This window comes from Gymnogyps californianus, chromosome 3, assembly GCF_018139145.2.
Source record: "Gymnogyps californianus isolate 813 chromosome 3, ASM1813914v2, whole genome shotgun sequence".
Lineage (NCBI taxonomy): Eukaryota > Metazoa > Chordata > Aves > Accipitriformes > Cathartidae > Gymnogyps > Gymnogyps californianus.
Genome location: NC_059473.1, coordinates 120,440,989 through 120,465,045, shown reverse-complemented (window position 1 = coordinate 120,465,045; position 24,057 = coordinate 120,440,989). Strand labels below are relative to the sequence as shown.

General features: G+C 43.4%; 1 protein-coding gene across 1 annotated transcript in view; it reads right to left on the bottom strand.

Annotated features, from left to right (window-relative positions):
* The window catches only part of EVA1A (eva-1 homolog A, regulator of programmed cell death), a 214,674-nt gene that overhangs the window by 99,584 nt on the left and 91,033 nt on the right, over nucleotides 1-24,057 (bottom strand). The window contains exon 5 of the mRNA XM_050894678.1: nucleotides 8,076-8,219. Within this exon, the coding sequence (XP_050750635.1) occupies nucleotides 8,076-8,219 (144 nt within the window). The remainder of the gene's footprint in view (nucleotides 1-8,075; nucleotides 8,220-24,057) is intronic.

Sequence of the window (24,057 nt, the reverse complement as noted above, 5' to 3'; positions counted from 1 at the left end):
AGTCCCATCTGCCTCCTTCCCATCCTTGCCATCACCCCCTCCACCACAACAGTCCAAACGCCCTTCCCTGCAGCCAGCCGTGACTGTAACTCCAGCATCCCCTAGCCAGAAGCAGCACGGACCCTGAGCAAAATGACTTGCAGCAGCCCCTTACACTCAACAGGAACCTTGAAGCGAGCCCCTGATGCACTCCCCTGCGACTTTTAGACCATGGTCCTTATTAACTAAAACAAAACAAAACAAAAATAGAGATAAAAGGAATAAAGGCCTCAAGTGCACACACCTTGTGAACAGTGCAGGTCAGGGGTTGCAGAGTAGCTAACTCTTTATGGGACTCTTCTTTCTTTCCATAGTAGAAGCTTTATATGTTTCCCAGTAATGGTAGAGATGGAGGACCACAGCAGCAGGCTTGCAAAGCTTGCCTAATTGTAAGGCAGCACTTGTCTTACAGCTCATTCTGCTTAGGATCATCATAAAAGTTGTCCTTTGAACTCCCTCTCTGCTTCCTCCAGCCCCATCTTCCTTCCTCCCCATCCCCAAGGCAATGATTTTTATCTCCAGGTCTCCATTTCTTCTCTGCAAGAATCAAAGGGCTTTCAAGCCTTTCCCTTGCGGTGACAGCATTACCTGCTCCTCCTCCACCTGAGATGCAGAGCTCTGCTTCCTCAGAATATTTATTTACCCTGATCTATGTCAGACACAGGCTCATTCTGCCCTGGTAATGAAGAGTTGCTGTGTCTCGGCCAGCCAGGCCAGACATGTTCGGACTCTTCTGGATGTGTGATTCAGATCAAGCTACAGTGAGTTGTACAGTAAGCAAAGACTAACAGGAGCAGCACAATGACAGCTTCCAATTACCTAATCTACCAAGCTTCATCTTAAAACTAATCAGGGTGTTTGTGCCATGTCACTCATGTTTCACATTCTTGTGGAATCACTAACGTTAAACCTAAACAGTTCTTTGCCTCTATAGCATATTCCTCTTTGATGTAGGATGGCAGAGCTACTATAGTCTCTGTTATTAGCAGGTACGTCCAAGCCCGTTAGTAAAGCACAGGCCCCACTCACTTTAGCACTGGTCAGCAAAAGAGATGGCATCTTGCCTTTGCTCTCAGGTAACCCATGATCTCCAACAGATCTGTGCCATATATCCAAATTATATGAGCCTTGCTGACTGAGGGGTTTCCTTCTTTGCTTCTCTCCAAGATCCAGGAAACTGCATCCACAAAAATTGTTAAGACAATATCACCAAAGATGACAAAGCCACAGCCTCAGAAGTTGGAAAACGTCAGCCTTGAGCTTTGTGCTCACCCATCATGGTGCAGTCTTTAGTTACACTGCCACGTGCTTTTATAACTGGCTCTGTGAAGTATGAGTATTTCTGAAAGTGAGGTCTAAGGTTCTGAAAGGAGAAACAAGCTCCTTGCTTTTCCTTCCCCTGGATGGAAACGTGTAAAAGGCTGGAAGGAGGTTCAACAAGTCTATTCACTTGCAGGAACAGGCAACAGATGTCACATCACCAATGAAAATCTACTCTGCCCGCTCTCCCATGCCACCAGCCGCAGTCCCTGACAGTCTACAACACATCTGACCTTGTGAACAAAAGACCAAACGAATAAAAACCTGAAAGCCAGTCAAAGAAGACAGCAAAGCTATTGACCCCATCTTAGCTCCTAGAAACATCAAGGGAATTTATAAAGGTGAAATATAGAAAGTGGACCTCAATCCCATGCAAATCCAATTAACAGGAAAATACTTCGCCAAACCCAAGTCTGGAGACTGATAAAACCTTGAGCTGAGGTGCAAGACACCGAGCTGCTATTTGAGAACTTTTTCAGCACTAACACTCCTGTCTGGCTACAGGTAATTTTTCAAGAATCAGAGGAAGAAATCCCCCTTAAGAACTTAAATAAGCATCACGTTCATCTCTTACCTGAAAATATCTTTGATAATTGGAGATCCAGTCAAACAGTAGGAGTGGAAACCAATAAATGTAAGGAGAAAACACTGGTATTATCAATATCATTATGTGGCAGTGATAATTTTGACCAAAAGGAGCATTTGCATAAGAACATGGTGGTTGAAAGCCACATAACCAGATGTAGATATCTGCATTGTAGATGTCCTACCTGTAGATAACAATATGTCAGCTAAGCACCAGAAGCTCCCTTTGTAGTCAGTACAGGAGAACTGTCACTTCAAATATGCAGTTCATCTCTTTCAGGCACCTACTTCAGGATGAGATGATTTGTGCCTCAAAAGCAGCTGTTTCTCTCTATTACCTGTAAAAGGAATTTTTCTCAGATGGGAATGTCTGCACTATAAATCTCTATGGCTTATGTGTCTACACTTGGTCAGATGAATCCCACTTCATGAATTTTTCATTATTTGCAGTCATTACGTGAGGACTGGATAGCTTTTTAAAAAATACACTATAGCTTGAAGGGAAGCATAGGCTTGATACAAAAATTACTGGACAAACTTCTATTATCTTAGGAAAATAAGACAGAGGATTTGAACAGATGTCCTAAACTATCTCTGAACCCAGTGTCTTGACATTAAGTAGCCACTTAATGTAATTATATTATATCATTATTCTGTTCTTTATTTATTTGGTAGGTCAAACTACGTGGCTGTGAATTTAAAATCTACATGTCTGTGAGTTCTGCTTTACAGTATGACACAACAATCCCAGTTAAACAAACATTATCAAGCTTTATACATTCAGTGTGACAACCCTAGAGCTAGGTTGCCTGAAATGTTTACTTGTTTGTAAACATCAATTTTATTTCAACTTTTGAAGAAAGGAAGTCTGCATTATACATTCTGTGTCTATCTTTCTCTAGCAAGACCCTGTCTGCATTGCCCTGTTTCAAAAGGGTGTAAAAGGCTTTTTTTTTCCTTGGAAGTCTGGAATTGCTCCTTTTCTATTTTTTTCAGGTCTTGGACATTGCTTTTTATAGCAACAGAAAGCATTTTTGCAGTGGTAAAAATACATTTTCTACATTCATGAATTCATAAATTTTAAGAGCAAAAGGGACCACTACATTCATCCAGCCTGTGGCATTGATAGATTTATTGCACAGGAGCCAATGGACTAGAGCACTGTCCCTTTTTGATGACAGGAGAGAATTTGTGCAGCTCTTCAACCTCCCTCCTCATCACCATCATGAGGGCAACCACCTCAGAGCTCTCTTGTCTAACACGGACCCTGCTTCTAGTCCAACTTGATAGAATATTTATTTAAACACAACATTTTGGCAAAAGCCAGACGGCTTTCCCAAGTAGCCAGAGAAAGCAAAGGTCAGCACACCCCCATCGCCCCAGAGCATCTCTACCACCTCTCATTGACCCCATTTGGTCTCCCAGCAGCACCAGACACCGCAAAACAACAGTAGCTGCTGTCCCTGTGCTCATGCTTTGTCCTTTACCTGCCCGGTTCTCTCATCGGGATGTGAAGCGCTTGGCCTCTGGGACTCAGCTTATTGCCTCATAAAGCAGGATGGCAGGATTATTAATGTGGCAGAACTGCAGGATTTTCCAAGCAATTTATGAGTTACCATGGCAGTTCATTAGCTCTCAGCCCAATGACCCCTTTCTATCGAGCATGAATCAAGCAGGAGGCACACACACATCTAAATGCACAATGGATATTCACATCAAAAATACATCCAAGGCCACATTTCCTCCATTTTGTCCAACATATGTCTAACAAAGGCGCTAAAAAGTCACCAGTTATCAGGACCGATAGCCAATCTGCTGAAACAGGCCTAGACATGAAGAAATTCACAATCCTCGTCTTTTTTTTTTTTCTCATCATGCCATTTCTGACCTATGCCTGTATTTAAAGAATAGCAGGTACTTAACAGAGGGTTTACATTTACAGCCTCCATTGACTGCACAGGGAGGCAGGTCTGGCAGTCGGGACAGTAGGCACTCTAGATTGCTCCCTTGACTTTCAGTGCTAAGAATAAGGTTTCTCTTTACACACAGACAAGCCCCTCATCCCTGCTCAAGGAAGCATTTGAGAAAATATTTAACTTTCATGGTATTTATGCATAGGTCTTAAAATAAAGCACACACTTGAACACTTCCTTGAATCCAAGTGGCATTATGCGCGTAAAAAAATTCAACAGGTTTTAATACATTGCTGAGTTGGGACTTCAGCAGAGGCTGAAAAAACAAGTCTAGCATACTAGAGAGGAAAGAGATCTAGAGAATTAAAGGGAGTCTTTGAAGGTAATAAGTGGATAATTAAGAAAAAGGAAAAGGTCAGGAACACAGTAACTTTTATCAGTAAGTACAAAACCACTAGCAAGCTACCCGCAGCTATTACAAATACAATGCTTTATACCAAAGAAAGACAGAGAGACAAGGAGACAGGGAGATGGGGGGGAAGGGGCAGAAGAGAAAGAAAGAGAGAAAGATTTCTATTAAGTCTTTATTGCACTATTTTTCTCAATTGCATTAATACTCTTTTATTTGCTGTTACCCTCTAAGAGTTACAGGGTATTTTAAAGAAAAGGTAGAGCTAAAATTTTTATATCTTCCTCTAGTTACAGCTGCCACACTCAGAAAGCAACCTCACCACGCATTATGTGTCCCATAATTAACTTGCCTTTTCCTTTAAAAAAAAAAATCAATGTATTTATTAACACGGTAATGGGACCCACATCCTGGAAAATCCCACCTTCCACACCATCCCATTAGCTAAATCTGACTTTGGGCCAAAATTTAGTATTTCAGCTCCTGCCAAGGTTCAGGTTTGGAATGTTTTTATGTTGGAGGATTTTTCATCCGTTTCCTTGGCTGGGCTAATGGGACCCTAATACACACGAGAGATCGCTGTCGCATCAGCTGCTGGTTACTTGCGTGTTTCAATCATCTTGCACGTATAGGCTAACTTGTAGCATTTCCCTCTCAGCTAAGTGATGCCTATAGGTGTTTAACGCAAGATGCAAAGGGATATAATATGATATGGAGAACTGCTGACTTGAGACAATCCCACTGGCTGGAGTAATTACAACAAATTACTCAAAAAAATACAGCTGGGCAAAAAGGCAGATGACACCTTTACTTAAAATCAGATTCATCAACAAAATTGTGTATGTCTGGCAGGAATTCTCATGTCCAATAAAACACGGAGGCTGGAGGAATGACCCTCCAAGAAATTTGGATATGGCTTAAAGAAAGCAAAGCTGTTGCCTCATCTGTTTACCTCTTGAAGATCCGGGATAGGACTCAGCTCCTGCTGTCAAGCCAGAGAAGAACAGTCTGTACATGCTGACCTGAGAGACTCTTGCAGATGTTCTCCTGCCAGGACTGGGAGATAAGTCACCTCACTAGCTCTTCACTAGTCATTGGTCTGCACAGCCAACACCAGCATTAATGCCTGTCACAAAGTCCATCTCAGCAAAAGGGCCGTGATTTCTGCTAACAACACATGAGTTTTCAATTAATATTACCTTTTGTCACCTCATAAATTACTCTCTCAACAGATTTTTTTTTTCATGAATCGCTATTGGAAGACGACATATTTTTCTCTTTCCAGTCCTCCCCATGCTTTAGCACCAAGAGCAGAGTTCAGCTGCCCTGTCCCCATAACTACTGAAGTTTCTCACATGGGAAATGTCTGCATGAAGGCCCTCCTACCCACGCTGCCACGTCCATCAGTATGCTTGCTCTCATCACCTCTTCTGAAGCAGCACAGTGGGTTGGTAACACTGGCCAAGGACACATCACAGTTTTTCTCATAGGTAAGACCAGTGACATGGTCCAAACTGCTGAACCATGGCAGGACATTTCTGCCACAGCCTGGCAGCCGGCGAGTGACAGAGAAGAGCAGACTGACTGCATTGCTTGATCTCAGAGAGTGATGAAGTCACCTCGTTGAAGCAGCAACAAGAAAGGCTGAAGTGACGCTCAGAGAAACCCATTTTGTACACCCATCACGTTTCCCAAGCTATGCCAGGGTCACCCTGCGTCTTTCACTGCTCTCCACTAAATAGCAGCAAAGCCACGTCCTGCGCTCCAGGGATCAAGTGTTTCCAACTGCAAGAGGTGGGGAACAGGGGTATGTATCTAGATACAGGTCACAGGAAAGTGCAGTCACGTTTGTCAGTCAAAGTCTGTCCCCTTTCACTCCCACAGGTTTTGTGAAAGTAGGAGAACACCATACCAGGAGCAATAATGCATGCAGCTTTATGGAAACCTGAAACAAAGAGATACCCAATAGGAGGTTTTCTACACTGCAATTGTTCTCTAAACCATAAGAATATCAAATTGCTTGGTTTTATCATTTTTTTTAAAAGAATGCCAGGATTTACTTCTGTCCAGCACTAGCACACGGGACTGGAATTTGATTTCTTGTTTATTTGGTTTTCACATTTTGAAGGATTTTGCTGTTTGAGGGGAGAAATATGTGTCTGATGATCACAAAATCCAGCTCAGAGACATGTCTGAGATCATGGTTTTGAAAAGGAGCCATGGCCACCTTCAAAGGATGAGGCAGATTTCATCCACTAAAAAGCAAAACATGCCATTTTGCGCTCTCAAGTGTGACTCATTTCCTGATGCAGTTAGGCTATGACTAGGAAAGTTAAGGTCAGATTAAGAGATCATTAATGCCTTTTGTAGTGGACTTTGAGACCAGGACCACAATGCCAGAATAAGGCTGCGGAGGCCTTTGAAGGAGATATCCTCTTGGAAATACATCATGGGGCTCTGTTTGGTTTGTCCCTGGATTTTTGAGTTATGGAGCTCCTGTTTTGCTGCATTGCCTTGGTTTCTGTCAAATGCCCGTGAGGATAAGCTTCTCTCCAGTCTCCTTATGAGAAAAGTGATATAAAAACATCACCTTCCGGGCTAGAAAATTCACAGGGCTTTGCGTGGATAGCCTTGCTACTTCTTGCTACATGGTTTCAAACAAAAACCAAGAAGCCAAGAGAAAAAAAAAAAAATTCAACCTTCCTGCCACTCCTGCCAAATGAAGCCGCAGCCAGACAGGAGCTCAAAGCCTGATGCTCCTGCACCAATCTCTCTGCTCTTCAAGGTGCTGTACATCCACCATGCTATAGCAACTATACAAAATCCTATAGTGACTCCATCTTGAATACTATCTATCGTCAGATTCAGCATGCTGCAGTTACACACAAAGATTGACCCACAGACCTGTTGTTGTCTGCGGACACAGCCAGCACCTCCTCTACTACATCCTCCAACATCTGCTCACCAGATTCAAAATAGCACTAGAATTTCCTCTTCCAGGTAGATGTAGAAAGGAACAGAGAGAAAGAGACTGAGCTGATCCTAGCAACAACTATATAAGCAAAACCCTGAAGCAAATATTTTCAAATGTATCAGCTACGAATGACCAAAATGTCATCACTGGAAGAAGACAGACCTGATGTTGTTTTCATACTACAGAGCTCAGAGAGGAACAATTTTTTCTCTGTTGCAAAATAAGATGACGAGTCAGGTAGGGCTATGGTGTCTGCTCAACACTACGACTTAAACTCCCAGCTGAGAGCTCCAACTGTTTATTTTTTTCAAATAACAGTACTTTGTTAGGAAAATGTTGCAATGTTCACCTGAAGATTTTGGGAGTCATTTTCTACTAACGCCGTGGATGAGTATGGATTGGCGATTGTCTTATTCAACTGCACAAAATGCAATACAGAACACAGTAATAAAGACCCTACTGCTAATGACCACTTTGCTGCAGTCAAATGAAGCAGCAGAATGTTAACATTCAGGATGTAAGCATCCACTGAGTGGATTTATTCCACCGCCAGGTTTTCCTGCCTTGCAGAAGCAGTATTGAATGGGTTAACAAAATATCATTTCCATGTTTTCTCCTTTTTCTTTCAAGCCAATGAGTAGAAAAAGAGACAGAATTAAACCACTCAGGTGATCCACAGAGCTCTCCCTTGTTGACCAAATAAGAATCACCATGAGCCAACTGGAAGCTCAACAACTTTTTATGCATGATTACAAGTCTTGTCGTTCTTCACACACCACTGTTCATCAAACACATACCCCAATGAGAGTTACAGTAAGATAATTTTGCGGCTCACCACAGGTGTAGATGACATTAAGATGCTTTTGGATGCCCGGGTAACAAGGATCTCCAAATTCATAGGTGCTGGCATATATGCTGCAACTTCTTTTCCCATGACAGCGCTTGATCATGAGTTGGAGAGCAGTAGCTGATTGACATTCTAAAAAGGAAAAAGGATACCTATTTGTGAATATTTGTCTATCCACATCAGAAGTTGCCTAAGAAAAACTTACCAGATGCAGACTGTGAGAGCACATACATATGAGCTTTCCATGAGAATTTCAAAATCTTTGTGTTTACGTGGGAAGGTGTATCTGACTCTCAGACACTTCTAATAAATTGTAAATTGATGAAAGAAAACTACCAAAAAGAATGGTGAAGAATCAGAAATCCCCATACATCTGTAGAAAGAAAGCTGCAAATAAAAGATGGCTTGTTTTCAAAGGGAAAAGGCTATCCGTAATAAAAATTATTCCTTCTCACCTGGCATTTATTCTATAAAGGTCTGAAAGGACTGTAAGAGAGGTATCAGTAGCCTCATTTTAACAGATGGACAAACAGAGTCATAGAAAAGTAAAAAGACTAACAACAGCAAATCAGTGCAGAGCATAGAAAAAGATTCAGATCTCAGAAGTCTCATTCCAATGTATTTATCCAGAAACATTAAAAGCTTCCCCTTAAAATAGAAGACTTTCATAGGAACAGAAAATACATGAATACTACAGTTATAATATTCATATGGAATTCCTGTAGATTTATTTAGCTGTCTGATAATGCAATCAATCACAGTAACAGGCAAAGTTATTAGCAAATTCCCACCTCACGGGCTTAAGGGAGATGGACATTGCGCTCTTGTCCAGGGAAGGGTAAAACTGATTTAATTTGAGTGTGTTGATTTTTTCCAGGTTTTGCTTGTTTCATTTTGAGGGGAAGAGATAGGGGGAGTTTGAGTAGGCTTTTTTAGCCTTTGTTATGCCCAAGAGAGTTGTCTCAAGTCACCATGTCTGGCCTCCTTCTGCAGACAGAGGTGATCAGTGTCCCTGTCTGCTCTTAGAAGATGTTGTATTTCTAAGAAGTCTAATGAGGGTTACTATGAGGTCGAATAATTACAATGTTACCATCTACCCTCTAAGTAGAAATATTCTGTTAAGCGTGTTTATTCCACACAAGTAGAAATGTTTGTCGTATCAGGAATTTAGAATATGGAAAGCTTCATAAGTAAATATTTTCCCAAGTATTATTTTCTATCAGATGGTCTGTGCCTGTTTTCTCAGCTAAGGTGAAAATGATTTGTACAGACAAGCTCTCAAACTTTTAGGTGCTAGACTGATAGTTTGCTTTCACTGTCCAGCCAGGGCCAAGCACAAGGGGAAGCTGACAAGAAGACATTCCTTCAACATTAAGCTGTTGCTAAAAGCAACAGGAAAGCTACAGAGAAAGGAATACAAACCCCTGATCAGGAGACAGGGAAAGGGAAAATGAACCCCAAAAGGTATTGAATGCTAGAACTAGCACAACAACAAAAACCGTGAGAGACATGGGAAAGCCACAGAAAACTAAGCTTAGAGGGCAACATGTCTTTTTTCCCAAATCAAAGGCAGCATTTTATTTCACATGCTGCAAATGACAAAAGAACAGGGCCCCATGTGAGCATTTTCATACTGAACCACCCAAACTTCCTTAGGGGATTTTTGATCCAACGAGTGTCAGAGGTTCCAGTGGAAACATCTGGCATGCAGCAATCCTGCTTTATTGTCTTTTTGTCAAATGTCCAGTTAGAGAAACTCATCAAATCTAAGCACTGCACAGGATTTCATGGAGGGCGCCTATTCTTTTTATTTGTTATTGTTCTCAGGCAAAACAGACAGCATCCCATGGCTGTCTGCGCAGCGGCCTCACCCCCCAGCACAGGAGCACTCTATGTCCATGGGGGGGTGGGGAATTACCCATTCCTGGTCCTGTGAGAGGCACGACAAGTCTTTTGCATGTCGTCACCAGAGATGGTCAGCCTTTGGGACGCTCCTCTTGTAGGAATGAGCGGTAACAAACTACAGACTCTGCCCTCCACCTTAACAAACTGGATTGACTCTTCAGGTGCCAGATCTGTCGATTCAGCACATCAAAAACGCTTCTAGGAGGTTTATCTGTCATATACTCTCACAGTAACATCACCAGCTTTTCTAGCTGTCACCAGGCATGTCTTGGTACTGATCACCTACTTCCTCCCATGCAGTTCTGAGCAGGCTACAGTCTCCATCCGTATTGACTTTAGCAGCATCATCTGCACTAGGAAACCAAACAGGGCTCAAATCCGGACACAGGATTATCCCCCTTGTTTAAGTGCTATCCTGTTCCTTACAATGATTTCACCAACTAGCATTACCCCAAAACAGGTAATATAGTCTGAGATATAAGAGGACTAGTGCCAATCGTCAATTTGCAGAAGGCTCCCCCAGATATTTTGGATGGAAAGTAGAGGAGCAGGCGTACATGTTAGAGGGTTTAGTTGCATGGACATGAGGTCAGCCAGCCACAGGGCCAGGCAGAAGGCTCTTTCTCACTGTATTCAGTACAGAATAGCTGATGTGTACATGGTAGGTGAGCACAATCCTGATGCTACCTTTATCAGGTAGTAGCTGCATTTTTTTTTCACCAGGAGAGGACAGCTTTGCCTGTGCTACCCACTGGAAACAACATGCCATACTGCCTACAGGCAGCTGTGGGACCCTGCTCTAGCCCCTTCACCAGCCCCACTACCAATGCAGATGTAGCTCGAGTTAGAAGAGCCTCTTCTATGTAGCTCCATCTGCCAGAGCAGGTCCTAACACTGCAATCCCTACTTGTATTTTAACAGTACCCAGGTCCAGCCTACACTGGCTACATGTTCACTGGTAAATGAAAACTTACCCTGGCCCATTCCCTGGCCCTGAGGCCAACTGTGGTGGAACAACCCACATCCATGCTATTAAACACTCTTACCCTCCAAAACAGAGTGGTGATACCCAGTCCCTGTCCTATAACCAACCTCAAAACATCTTCTGGACTGCCCAGGAGAGTGTTAGCTGGACCAAGGCAACAAACCATGCCATCGACCATGCTACAATTTAACAGTACAGAAGATCTATTTCCAGTATCTGTGCCCAGGCTCTGGTACTGCTCGTTTACCAGCATACATGTAGCCCTAGATATCCAGCTTCTTCAGGCACAGACCAGGCCTCCATATTCACAAATATCAGTAGCGAAATCCTCAACTCTCCAATTGCCAGGCTGCTCCAGCTCAACCTGCACTAGCCAAAATGAGCAGAAAAGCAGGAGAGACTCAATATGCTTCAATTACAGATGGGGATGAAATCCCCTAGCATAGAAAGTAAGGCACCAAGATTTTTAAAACCTCTTTTACGTGGACTTTTTGCAAACCTTAATATTGAAAATATATCCAGGAAAAAAGTCACCTGTTGGGACTGCAGCATATAAACCATACAATAATTTAATTGAAAGCAATATCTGGAGCCTATCCAGTCCAACCTCCTGCTCAAAGCATAGCCAGCTTTGATGTTACATCAGGTTGCTCAGGAATTTGCCCAGGCAAGTTTTGAAAATCTCCACAGATAAATATTCCCCAAATTCCTTGGGCACCTGTTTCAGGGCTAACCCACTCTCCAGGTGAAGAATTTTTCCCTTGTATCTAATCAGATTTTCATTGCTGCAACTTGTGTTCATTGTTTTTGGTGTTTGTTTGTTTGTTTTCTGTGTGTTTCCAAGAAGAGTCTTCTGTAGAGACACCTATTAGGCAGTAGTAGAAAACAGCAATAAGATCCCACCCTGAGCTTTCTCTTCTTGAGACTGAACAAACCCGGGTTCCTCAGCATTTCCTCATATGCTGTGTGCTCCAGTCCCCTGACCAGCTTGGTGGCCCTTCACTGGACTTGCTCCAATTTTTCAACATATCTCTTTATTTGGGGAGCCCCAAACTGGACACTCCAGTACTCCAGTTAAGTGGAGTACTGGAATGTCAAATAGAGTGAATAAACCCTCTCGTTGATGTGCTTACAATATTCTTACTAATGAAGTCCAGTATCCACTTAGCCACCATTGCCACAAGGCCACACGGCTGACTCATGTTCTTGTCCCTCAAGACCCATTGGTCCTTTTTCTGCAGAGCTGCTTTCTAGCCAGCTGGACCCTAGCCTGTGCTCTTGCAGAGGGTTATTCATGTGCAGAACTTTGCACTTGCCTTTGTTGAACTTCACATGGTTTCATAAGGTTTCTCCAGCTCACTGAGGTTCCTCAAGGTCCCTACCTCCTGCTGTAACAACTGTCCTGTCCAATTTGGTACCACCTACAAACTCCGTCCCATTATCCAGGTCATTACTGAAGATGTTAAGCAATATTGATCTCTGACTGCTTTTAAGTGGCTGCCAGTTTGACTTCAACATAGGATTGTGGAGGTTTCTTGTAGTACTCCATTTCCTTGGCTCTTGCAGCAAACAGCCACAATTTAGGCAAGTCTTTACTGTTGCCACTGACCTCCAAACCCTAATGAGCACCAAAATCTGGTGAATGCAGGAGTGGCAGAAGGTCATCTGAGGTACCCACGTTACAAGATCCAGCTAAACTCTACTGACAACACCAGGCTTCCACACAATCAATCCAAATACTCTTCTCATTTTCCCCATGGTAAGGCCTGAGCCATTCTCTTGGAATCAGTCATACTCTTCCAGCCCTAAAAAAAAGAAATGGACTCTATGGACAAAATTTGACAAAGTATTCACTTCAAAGACTTGCCTTTGGTCACAACAGGGAATTTTCCCTGTTTTTCCCTCCACACAATTTCTAAGCACAAATGCCTTGTGCATTCCCATAAATGCCCGGGCAAGCAGCCAGCAGTACTTTGAGGGAGGACTACACCAATACTGAAATTAGCTTGCTCTCCCCTCTTGGTTTTTTTGATCTGTCAATGTGTTCGTCCTCCACATAACACATTGAACTGAAAAATGTAAGAGCAGCAATCAAAACCTCCAAATGGGACCACCTCCCTTATACATTTCAAAGGATTTGTGACAAGGAGGTCATTTAGCTGGATGCCAAAATGTCATGTTCAAGCATCTTTATTCCCTTACTAACTAGCACTGAAGATTTCAATAATACATCTGAGAGATGGCTAAGTGATAGATGAGGCTACAGCACCCTCATAAATCACAGTCACCACCATGTCCTTCAGAGCTCTAGAAGTGACAACATGGTATCTTCTTTTACCCCCATGTCTCAGGAGTATAAAAACACTCAACATCACTCTTGTTGGCTGTTATGAAGTGCATGTAAGTAATTTAACTTCCAAATGTAAACAAGTCCTTAGGGAGCCCGGTTGAAGTGAGATCTCCAAGTATATTAGTACCTCTTTAGGAGGTGATTCCAGGTCAGAAGTCTTCACCTCCGGGTGCCCATTCCCAGAGCTCAGAGAGGCAAGAAAACAGAGGCTCTCTCATCCATAAATCATGCAGTTAGCCTCTCAAAAAGATGCAGGGAAGCCAAGCCCAGCAATGTGGTAGAGCAGAGTTGGGCTATGGCCCCCTTCAGCTGGCTAAATTCATATTTTCCAGGTCTTCAGAAGTGGGAGACTAGATGTGGCACTCTCATTGCACCAGATGGTATGCTCATTCAGGGCAACATCTTCCTTTTGCTGCCTGTTTGCTTGCTAAATGCAAACTGCGGATGTTATATGAAATACCATCCTGACTTCAGTGACAAACAAGTGATCCCATGTGTCAGAGATGTGGGAAGGACACTCACAAATGCCAACACCATATCACTAAGTCTGAGGCAAGTACTGCTAAGCAGAGCCAGGCCCCTGCCAAGAACCTTTTAAAGCCCATAAAGCTCAAATCCCACAGCAGAGCAATAAAAACAGCTTTAAGACCTCATAGATGATAGAGAGCTCACTTACATAGGTTGGGCCAGAGTTACCCTTGGCTTTCATTAGTCTTGGATTGCTTCGGTACACTGCCGAAGAGCAAATATGAATCCTGGCTACGGTGAAACTTCCACATGTGAAAGTGTTTAAAGATATCAGCTGTGCTTTTGGAATATGGTATTTTAAACTAAAGTTTGGGTCTAGGGGAGAGTGGGATCAGCTCGCTTTATCCTCTTTACTCCTGGCCCCACTTTCTAGAAGTTGCACATCCATCCAGCCTTGCTTCTGCTACAAGGTGAATTCCCTTTTGCAGGATCACTCCACAAATGCAGACTGCTGGCCAGTTTCATTTCACAACTCTTAGTCTAAGCCCTCAGTAGGTAATTCATCTTACCAGTTGCATTTAGATGATAATGCTCCCTGATCTACTATCTTTATCAGCTCAACCTCTGACAGGGTAAAAACCCAGATCAGATGGCAACAAAGCCACGCTGGAGGATTTTACCAGCTGCAGCTTGCAGACAGCATTGGCTTTAAAACTGGAATCAGTCTCGGTGATGTAATGTCCATATCATCAAGCTCACCACAGTGAATGGGTTTTAGTCAGTTTAAGGCTGCTTCCCAGCATGACTATTTATTACCTCTTCCTGGTGAAAAAAAGAAATTGGAGCCAATGCCTATTAATCACATCCGTTACTTTGGTTACTCGCTGTTACTTGTTTTTCTCCAATAAGGGTGACACATCCAAATCTGAAATTCAAGCCATACGTTGCTGCTTTTGATTGCAAAACCTATCTGGGTTTGAAAGAATGTTTCCAAACAGTTTAATTTTTGCATTACGGTAACTCTTAAATGCTCTGGTGGAGATCGGAGCCTCTTCCAAGGCAGCAGTCATCACAGATGGATCCACAAACAGATTTAGACACCTAGTTTTGAGATGGGTGACTAATCCCACAGTAAAGGTGGGCATATGCCAGATGCTCAAGAACATCTGTCCATGTTAACCTCATGATCAGACTCACCTGCCACATCCATGTTGAGCCTGCAAAGGCAGGTTCCTGCACAGATGAGGCAGGCTGTCCAGAGCAAGCAGGACCATGTACACCTGAACGTGTGAATATGTCAGCATGCTGTAAGGCTGTCAGGTAGTGGTTTTCCACAGGCTGTCCACGGATCTGGAAAGGCAGCAGGGCACGGAGCACACCCCAGTATCAACATGTGTGCACTTAAAAAAAAGAAAAATAGAGCCTCAGAAGAAAACTCCGCCCACTCGTCAGAGGATGCACTGAGTCCGTGAATTTAGCAAAAAAAATTGGAGCACTCATTCTACTTTTTCAACCAACAAAGTATAAGACCTTGAAGTATCAAAAGGACCAAATGATTGGCTGTAATTAAAGGCTTCAGAAAGAGAATCACTGCCTAAAATACTATTTCCAGCAGTGCACGTGAGGTAAGTGATTACGAACTGCAACAGGACTGGTGGTACCTGATCGAGAGACGAATTCTGTGGCACACTTTGGCTCAGTGTAAAGGCATCAGGAGCAGACCTCCATCTCGAATCAAAACAGTCAGCAGAACCTTAGCTTTCCTTGCTATCTTTTGAGAATCGGGTGAAAGGAACAACCTAAGATAAATATTCCCCTGAGGGAAGTCATTTACAAACAATTGACAGCTCTACGAGGAAACTCATCCCAAGCAGAGGACAGGATTTTTCTCCGAAACATGCAACATGATTTCTTGCTAAAGAATACAACAGGAAAAGTTACTTGCTGAGAGCTATGAAGCAGGGAGGACAGAATGAAAGATGGAAGATGCAGAAGTCAATTAACTAAGAGGAGAGAAATTCAGTTCCTGCAAAGAAAGCTGACAGATGCCTGAATCAGCGCTGTGGTTATCTACTCATCTGCCAAAGGAGAACGCAAACTTCAATGGAATGGCAAAAAGGACGTAAGCAGGAAGAAAGTAACTCCAACCTTGCAGGTGAGGCAGCTGCCTAAATTCCTTCATGTTTTACCTAGGAGTGACTCAAAACTGCCTCATTCTGCAAGAGAATCTCTATACTAAACAGGAGGGAGGTTTGTTCTCCTGCTCTTGGACAGTTTCTCATTTTTTTTAAAGATGCTCCATTAGCTGTGGTTGATACAAAGTTCAGCTCCTTCATAAAGCGACAGCTGCTGGAGGTCTCTAAGCCTCTGCTTCAGCTGCAAATTAGCCAAAATTAGCCATCCTAGCAGCCTGTGAAGGATGTCTTCGTAGAGTATTGATGAGCCAGTCTGCGCCACGTGCAGTATATCAAATCCCAGGCATTTTCAGCTTAGCCCATGCCCATTAAGTTTGATGTTCTCTTTAAAAGCCAGTGCAGAAGACAGTTAATAAAGATGGGCTTTGTCCACTTTCTCTCTATAGTAAGCAGCCTGGGAAGGTAACTTCTTCATCAGCATAGCACTGTCACACAGTTTCAGATGAGGGCAACAGAAATACACTGGATTTCTCTTCCTTGCTGTGGCATACAAGCCTCTATAGAGGACACAAGAAGCGCGTTGGGTTTAGAACCACAGGGAGTACGGAAGACGAGAGGGAGAAAACCAAACTACAGATACTCAGCCCTTAAGACCAACCAATGTGAAGACCAACCAATGAAAACAAAAGACTACCCTTAAACAAGAAAAGATGCAGAAGCAGATGTGTAAAGAGGAAAGCTCAGGAGCAGAGACCCAAAACAATTAAAAGGCTGCTGGTTTGGAAGCCAGAACAGAATGGGCTTCAGAAAACCTGCACAGTCAATCTGTTCCAAGCACAAGAAAACCCTCTTCAAGTAGGGAAATAAAAGAAATTAATTCATTAGAAAAGATTGTTAAAAGCACTTCTGAGCTGTAAGCACGGGCTCAGGAGAATTCTTTCTTGACAAGCCACTGGGCTGTGGAAAAGTATTTGCAGTCAGGACTGGTGGGGAAGCATCCTTGGGGCTTTGGCCCACACATTAGCTCTGGTTTCCCAGGTCCCTGCTGGCTAGCTGTGGTACAAGTATTACCTGATGCTGTGCAGAAGAGAGTCAGAAAGATGCTCCAATATCTCATGGTCAATGTTGAGGTCAAGAAGAGTCTACCTCCCCCACAACAGCATCAGTCCCAGCATGCTGTTTCTTTTTCTGTGAGCTTTTATGTTCAAGGGACATTCTATCTGGTTTTTGCTTTGGCAGTGCTGGGTACTTTGGTATCATGTTGAGCTGGGTTTCTGATATAAGTTGCTATCATCATTATTACAAATAGCAGCAGGGAACTTCGCGTTGGTGCAGCTGGATATAGCATCTGTGTCTTGCACAATGTCACTGAAAACAGCTGGCTAAAAAAGAAATCTACATCCAAACATTAGAAGGATGTGCAGAGGAGGCCAGCTTAACATTAAAAAGTACATTTTAATGAAAAAGAGAGTAAAATTACTCACCACACACTTCATAAAACTTTGGAAACTTCAGCAGTAGGCCAGAAAAGAGAAAATGATCTTAAAAGAAACTAATCGCATCTAGAGACTGCAACTGAAGGATCAATTGCAGGTTTAATTACAAATGCTATAGTTACATTTAGAAACACTTGGTTTATTAATGTGAACTCAAATCATCTTATCACCTTTGTATCTGGAACTAGAACTCATATAAAACATATGAGGCTCCAGTTTTGCAGAGACTGACTCAGAGTGTGTAAAGTTGAGCAAATTAATAACATTTTGCAGGTTTGGGGGCTAAAGTGAGAATCTGAGGACAGCTTCAAACTTGGCTCCAAGAAGTCTCAGAGAACAAAGCAGTTTCGGTCTGGCAACGACAGTAAAACTTTATTATTTAATTTGCAGCAGAGAAGAGTTGATTGTGGGCTGTAAGGCACTCAAGATAAAAAGCAAAGAAGCTAACAGCTTTTGCTTCACTCAGCAGAAGACAGAGATGGTGCATTCAATGCATCTACTGCTCTGTGAAGTCCCTGAGTTCATTTGTCCTTCCTACTCATTACAGCCCAACAAAAGTATTTTCCTGAACATGGGTATAGTTCAACAAGTGCCTAGACCTGAGCTGAAACAAGGTCTGAACTTCGGAAGCTGTGGGACTGGCCCACTTTTTTTAAGAGACTACCCAGCTGACACAATCTGCAAGTCACTTCTTGCCCTTGGTTCCTAAAATAAAGCATGGCGTGCTTGCAAACTCACAGGTTTCACGTTACCTTTGTTTCTCAGGCTCAGCATTCACCATCGTGGTAATTTTGTAATATTCTTGAGTGACACTTGAATTATTTTAAGAGGAACTTTATCAGTTCTGAACAAGTTACACTGGTTTTCATTCAGAGTAACTCCATGGAAATAAGTTGAGATGCGATAGATTTAAATCTCTTAAATTCTGCCCTTTTATTATTAGGATTATACTCTGGATTTGCTTTTAACTAATAGTTGGGCAATACGCATCTTTTATAAGATCAGCTACGAAAGAAGTTGATAATACTGATACAACTTTACTTCCTCAAATAGCATACCAGTATCATCACAGAGCCTGCTAGCGCTATTTAAATTACCACTTTCAGAATTTTTGTTTGTAACCACTGCATGGGGTCATACTCCACTGTAAACAACTTCTTTAAAACCAAGTTGAACCTTGGCTTTGAGAAAGATCTTGCCCAGAAGCAAATTTGAATGGATTTTTTCATTTTTTTAAAAAATAGCAATTGTGTGCCTATAAAACCCACTTCATATAAATCATTTTTTATGACCTTATGGAATCCAACAATAGTTTGAGTTTTCTAGAAACAGCTGTAAAGTGATTTTAATTACCTCCTGGTGTTTTGAGACAAAAAGTGAAACAAGCAAAGTATCTAAAACTGAAAAACAACTTTCTGAGAGCAGGCTTTGTCCCACTTTAACTTAGCATTCTAAATGAGAATTTCATTTCAATTTAAATTTAATAAGGTATTACATGTGAATTAAGCAGCAACTGATATTTATGTAGCCTTCAAACTTGGATACTTGTGGGTTTTATTACGTACAAACAGATTGGCCTCTACAAACATGTTCTTAATTATACATATAATAAAGTAGTTTCTGCACTGAATGTAAATGAAATGTACATAGAGTCACACCTACGGGCAGGGGCGCTCTGGAAGCCTGGTGTGCACATTAGAGAGGAAAAATGGGGTCTGACTCCCTCCCACGTCTGCTGCTCATCCCACAAACCCAGCCTTACAGCCATTTTAAAGGCTGTCATCTCCCATATGGTGAAATCAGGACGTAGCACGAGAGCGTTTCAGCCACAAGCACTCGGATCTGCTAAAGGACGGCCGTGCTACATGGCATTATCTGATCAGCACAGATTTCAGTGGATACCGCGTCTCCTCCTGCCGCCCCAGTCCCCCACTGCTTCCCCCATCAGTGCCAGAGGTTACTACCCCTCACTGCTCCAGCTCCACAGCTTGGAGGCCTTTTACTTTTAAGTATTTCACTTAAGACCAAGATTAGAGCACAGCCACAAAGTTGTACTGATGGAAATGCAGGATGGAAAATGGTCACGGATGATGAAGCAGAAGAGAGCCAGAAATGCACGGCTGGAGGGGTGACAGTCTCTTAAAACCAGCTCTTGTGTGGGCAGGAACAGTAACGTGTACCATGGAATAAAATGGATTTTTTTACTGCATGTATTTCATACTTATTCACATGCTAGATCTGATCACAGATAAACAAACTAGAAGGATCCATTATTTATACGGTGTAATAAATATTTATATGAGGGACTATGAAGGCTCTGGTTCAAGTCATATATACATCTGCATTAAGAGGAGGAAATCAAAACAAACTGGGTTGGATCACCTTCTGTCACTGCATTACAATGAAAAATGCCAGGGAATGAGCACCTAAAGCACAGGCTCCTTTGCTGAACTCAGTCCTCTGCTCTTTCGTTATCAGATCCAATGAGTTAGAGAGCACCACTGGCCATATGAGTTTCCTCAGGGCTTTGTAAACACATCCATTTTCCCCCTACAGAAGCACAGGAGAGAACTTGTATGTTATGTGACAAGGACATTTCACTTCTCAGCAGACTAAGCTTAACCCACACACCACAACCCAAAGCTAGGCTTTGGAGCCAGAGTTCCCACGATCTTGCACTGACTCCAAAACCAAGCCCAGATTCCTTCTACCCAGGATGAGGAGTTAAATTGCTGTGGGCTGTTTCTATATGTGATGGAGAGAGATAGGGTCCTTGAGAAGGAGACCTGGATCCTGATGTTAGAGGTCAGGTGAACATGTCCATCTCACCCTCTGTGGTTCAGGGGGGTAGCTACCGTAAAAATGTATGTGGCAACATGTCAGGTGCCCTGAATATGATCAAGGATATCGCTCCACTAAATGATAAAAAGGGTAATTGTTTTACAGCCAAGTTCTTCCTCCTCAGTCTCCTAATTAGATCATTACCTTGCACTCAGATACAAGTAGGAAAAGGCCATTCTTTTAAATCGGCTTCTCTTGATATAAACAAGTTACTCAGAGATGCAGGCAGAGGCAGATGTAAACAGAACGATAGAGGGGCAAAGGGCTCACTGGGCTGAGGGATATTAATGGTTTGTTGCTTGCGAATAACCCTTTCCCCAGAGATCTGTGTATTCTCTCCGCACACGCTGGCAGCAAAGTGGAGGCTTTATTAAGAGAGTTACAAATAAGGTCAAATTCCTTTAGGAGCTTTTCAGAGTTCCCAAGGCATTCAAGGAGGGGTCCAGCTGTTTGCAGGGGGTTCCCATTACGGTCAGAGACACAAGTTTCAGCATGTTTCCAGTTAAAAGAGGATCCTGGCAGCTTTTCTCTTTAACATGACAGGGATAGGATGGAGTTCTTCACAATAACTTTCCCTTCACAGATGCTAAGCACATTTGTATAGACATTAGACAGAGAAAAAGCATGCGTCTGGCATGGCATGGTGTGTGAAGTCTGACTTGGGGATCTTACATCACCCAAAAGCAGCACAATGATAGCTGGGTTATGCAGGTGTTAAAGGGCTGCAATGTCACGACACCTCAGATCCCTCCACCTGAGCACCTAATGTACCTCATGTCTCTGCAGATTCCAAGAAACTCACCATTAGTGGAATTTTTCTCCTCAACACTCCTACAGGAGTACAAGGTCTTGTTTTTCAAGGCAGAAACAACACAAATTAAATTATTTGTTCTCTTACCTTATGGCAGAGTCAGAAATACATACAATGCTTTATTAGGCCACCCCTCCTCCCCATCTTAGACCTCAGTTCTTTAAACGCCTCATCTGTAGAAGCTGTAGATTTCTAAATTCAACTCAAATGTGCGTATTGATCACAGAAAAAATGGAATAAAATTTTCTGAACTGTTTTTCATTAAGAGAGGAAGAAAAGATACCCTTCCCAACCTTTGGGGCAAGTATGAGTTCTTCACTCATCAAGTAACCCATGCTGCCTGGATAAAAATAATCACTGCAAACTTGTCCAGGACCCACTTCCCGGGAAAAGGCCCTTTGCCAAGGCTCACACTTGACACAAATCATCAGTCCCATGAAATTCAAACAGAATAAATCTTCCATGTGCGGAACATAGCTGGGTTCTGCCTTACGGGAACTGGATGCTGCCGCGAAGTCTGAGTCATACAGTCATATTTGTAAGATCAGCTCGTTGCGAATGGCTGGGATCAAAGGCTGTCACGCAGCAGCCCTCCCCACGTATCGCAGGGCTGTGGAAACATGCAGGGAAACGTTCTCTAGCTAAAGAAAGCTTTGATTTATAAGCCGTGATGTTTTCACCTGCTCCTGAAGGAACAGAGTTGCCTGCTGGGCTAGGCAGGCCCATGGCAGGAGTACAGTTTCTGGAGCAGGTTGGGGGACTCCGCACACTGCTCCCACGATTGCTAGTGGCAGCTGAGAGCACAACCCCCTCACTTCAGTGCTGGAAATGTAGGCAGGACTATTATTTCTTGCAGCGTGCCATGGGGAAGCATGGTGTGAATATGCTTTTGGCTGATTTGGGTTGCAGGTGGATCCTACATCAGTTTCTCCTGTGGGGCCAAGAGAGGAGTGATAACCACAGCCACATCTCACCTTCCCTTTCCTGCATCACTAGAGCTCTGTCCCGTTGGGTCAGCTCGCACAAATAGATGAAGGGAAGGTCACGATAAGCAGAGACTGCCTGTAGAATTGGCAGCGTCATGCCGAGGGGATCAGCGAGTTGCTGCTGAACACACTAGCAGACCTGGACGAACACTCTCAAATATAGCTGGGATTTGAGGGATGGAGCATGGTGAGTTGAAAGACCACCTGCTCACTCACATTTTTTTTAGTTAAGCTCAAACACGCACACACACACACTCTCCACTCGGTATTTCAGCGTGCAGGGGAACATCAGCATCAACAGCTATACTGTCTGTCTTTCACCCTACACAAATGGTGCCCAAATGCCTGGGAAAACCTGGAGAAGACATTGCTCCATGGTGAGTGCCTCACCTCTCACCCCCAGCCCTGCAGGGCATGCAGCCAGCCGCTGTCCCAGGGACACTTCCCACTCTCCCTTTGCTGTTATGCAGGCAGGACATACCTACCCCCTCAGCACCCCAGCAGCACCAGGCTGACTGAACAGATACTGGAGACCCCAGCAACTCCAAACATGCAGATATTTGCTCCTGTCCAACCACTCAGCCATTTTTAGCATCAGTTCACAGCTTAAAACCTTGCACTGGATTTCAGTGTAAAGCTACCTCAGCATTCCCACCACTAGCTTGGCATTACATTGTCTTGTACTGAGTCTGCTCTTGTAACTAGTTTCATTTAAGAGCTGACACTGGAGAAAGGCCCTGCCTTGTCCCAGCAGCAGACTGAGTGCTACACTCTAGGATCTGATACCTTATTTCCTTGGGCAAACATCCCAATTTGTAGAGATCACAAGGCCAGTTTGGAAACAACAGGGCATACAAGCGCTATAGATGGTATGGCACATGCAGCCCTGCTGTCACACCTCACTGCTTGTTCTCTTAGCTACAGCTTTGCCTTCCCAGCTCCGCTGCCTCCCATCCCGTTTTCTAGTGCCACATACCCTGCTCCCAGCCAGTACAAGTTTCGGGACTTTGCATCTGGGCAAAGAAGAGTAAAACTTTACCCTTTGTGGCTTCACACAGAGTTTTGCTTCACACCGACATTCAAGAACAGGTCCTGGTGCTAGTACCTTGTCAACGGTACGTGTCTGTTTCTGCTCCCTCAGCAAGGACAAAGGAGAGGTGCGCTCAGGTATACGCTAGAAACCCATCGAGTTTCGCTGACTCGGCAAGTTATCACCCAGCAGCCGAACCACCACAGCAACCAGCACACACGCTCTTAGCCCATCCCAAACACCACATGAAAGAGGTCTAGGCTAACCTGTTACACATCTGTTTCGGCTTCTGCACCCTGGCAACTGGGGGACAACAGGAGCACATCCAGGGACATAGGTCACCGCAGGAGACGGGAGGTAACTTGTTAAAGGACGGTGACTCTCCTGCCATGCATCTGAACCATGGGACTGGGTAGGAGACCCTGAACTACTCAGCTGTGCTGCAAGTGCTCAGATTTTCACAGCTACACAACTAAGGCCCTCACCACGCTGCACAAATAACCTGACTGGCCTGATTCCACCTGTGGTTTCCTACTGACACCCATCATCTGCATATCATATTTCCAAGCAGTCACTTCACATGCTTCCATTTGAATAGCATTTAACTCCTTAAGGGCACTGGATCAGCAGCTGTGAAGCCAAAGATCCCCAGATACAGCTGAACAGATACCAGCACAGGCAATAGCAGCAGCTCAAGCTTCCCTGTACAGCCCCCTCTGAAGCCTTTCCCCCTCTGGAGGCAATTCCTTTGGGAAACCGGTTAACTCCCTCTCACCTCTCCAGAGAAGGATGATGAGGAATGCTGACCACATGATTTTGCACTGCGGACAGTTGCTCTCTCTGTCACAGCCTAAAATATTCAAAGTCTTTTCACATTGGCTCAAGAACAGACAGTTCTAGTGAATGTTTTTAAATTTATTGATCTTTAACACATGAATGTAAGAGACTATGATAGCCTGAGAG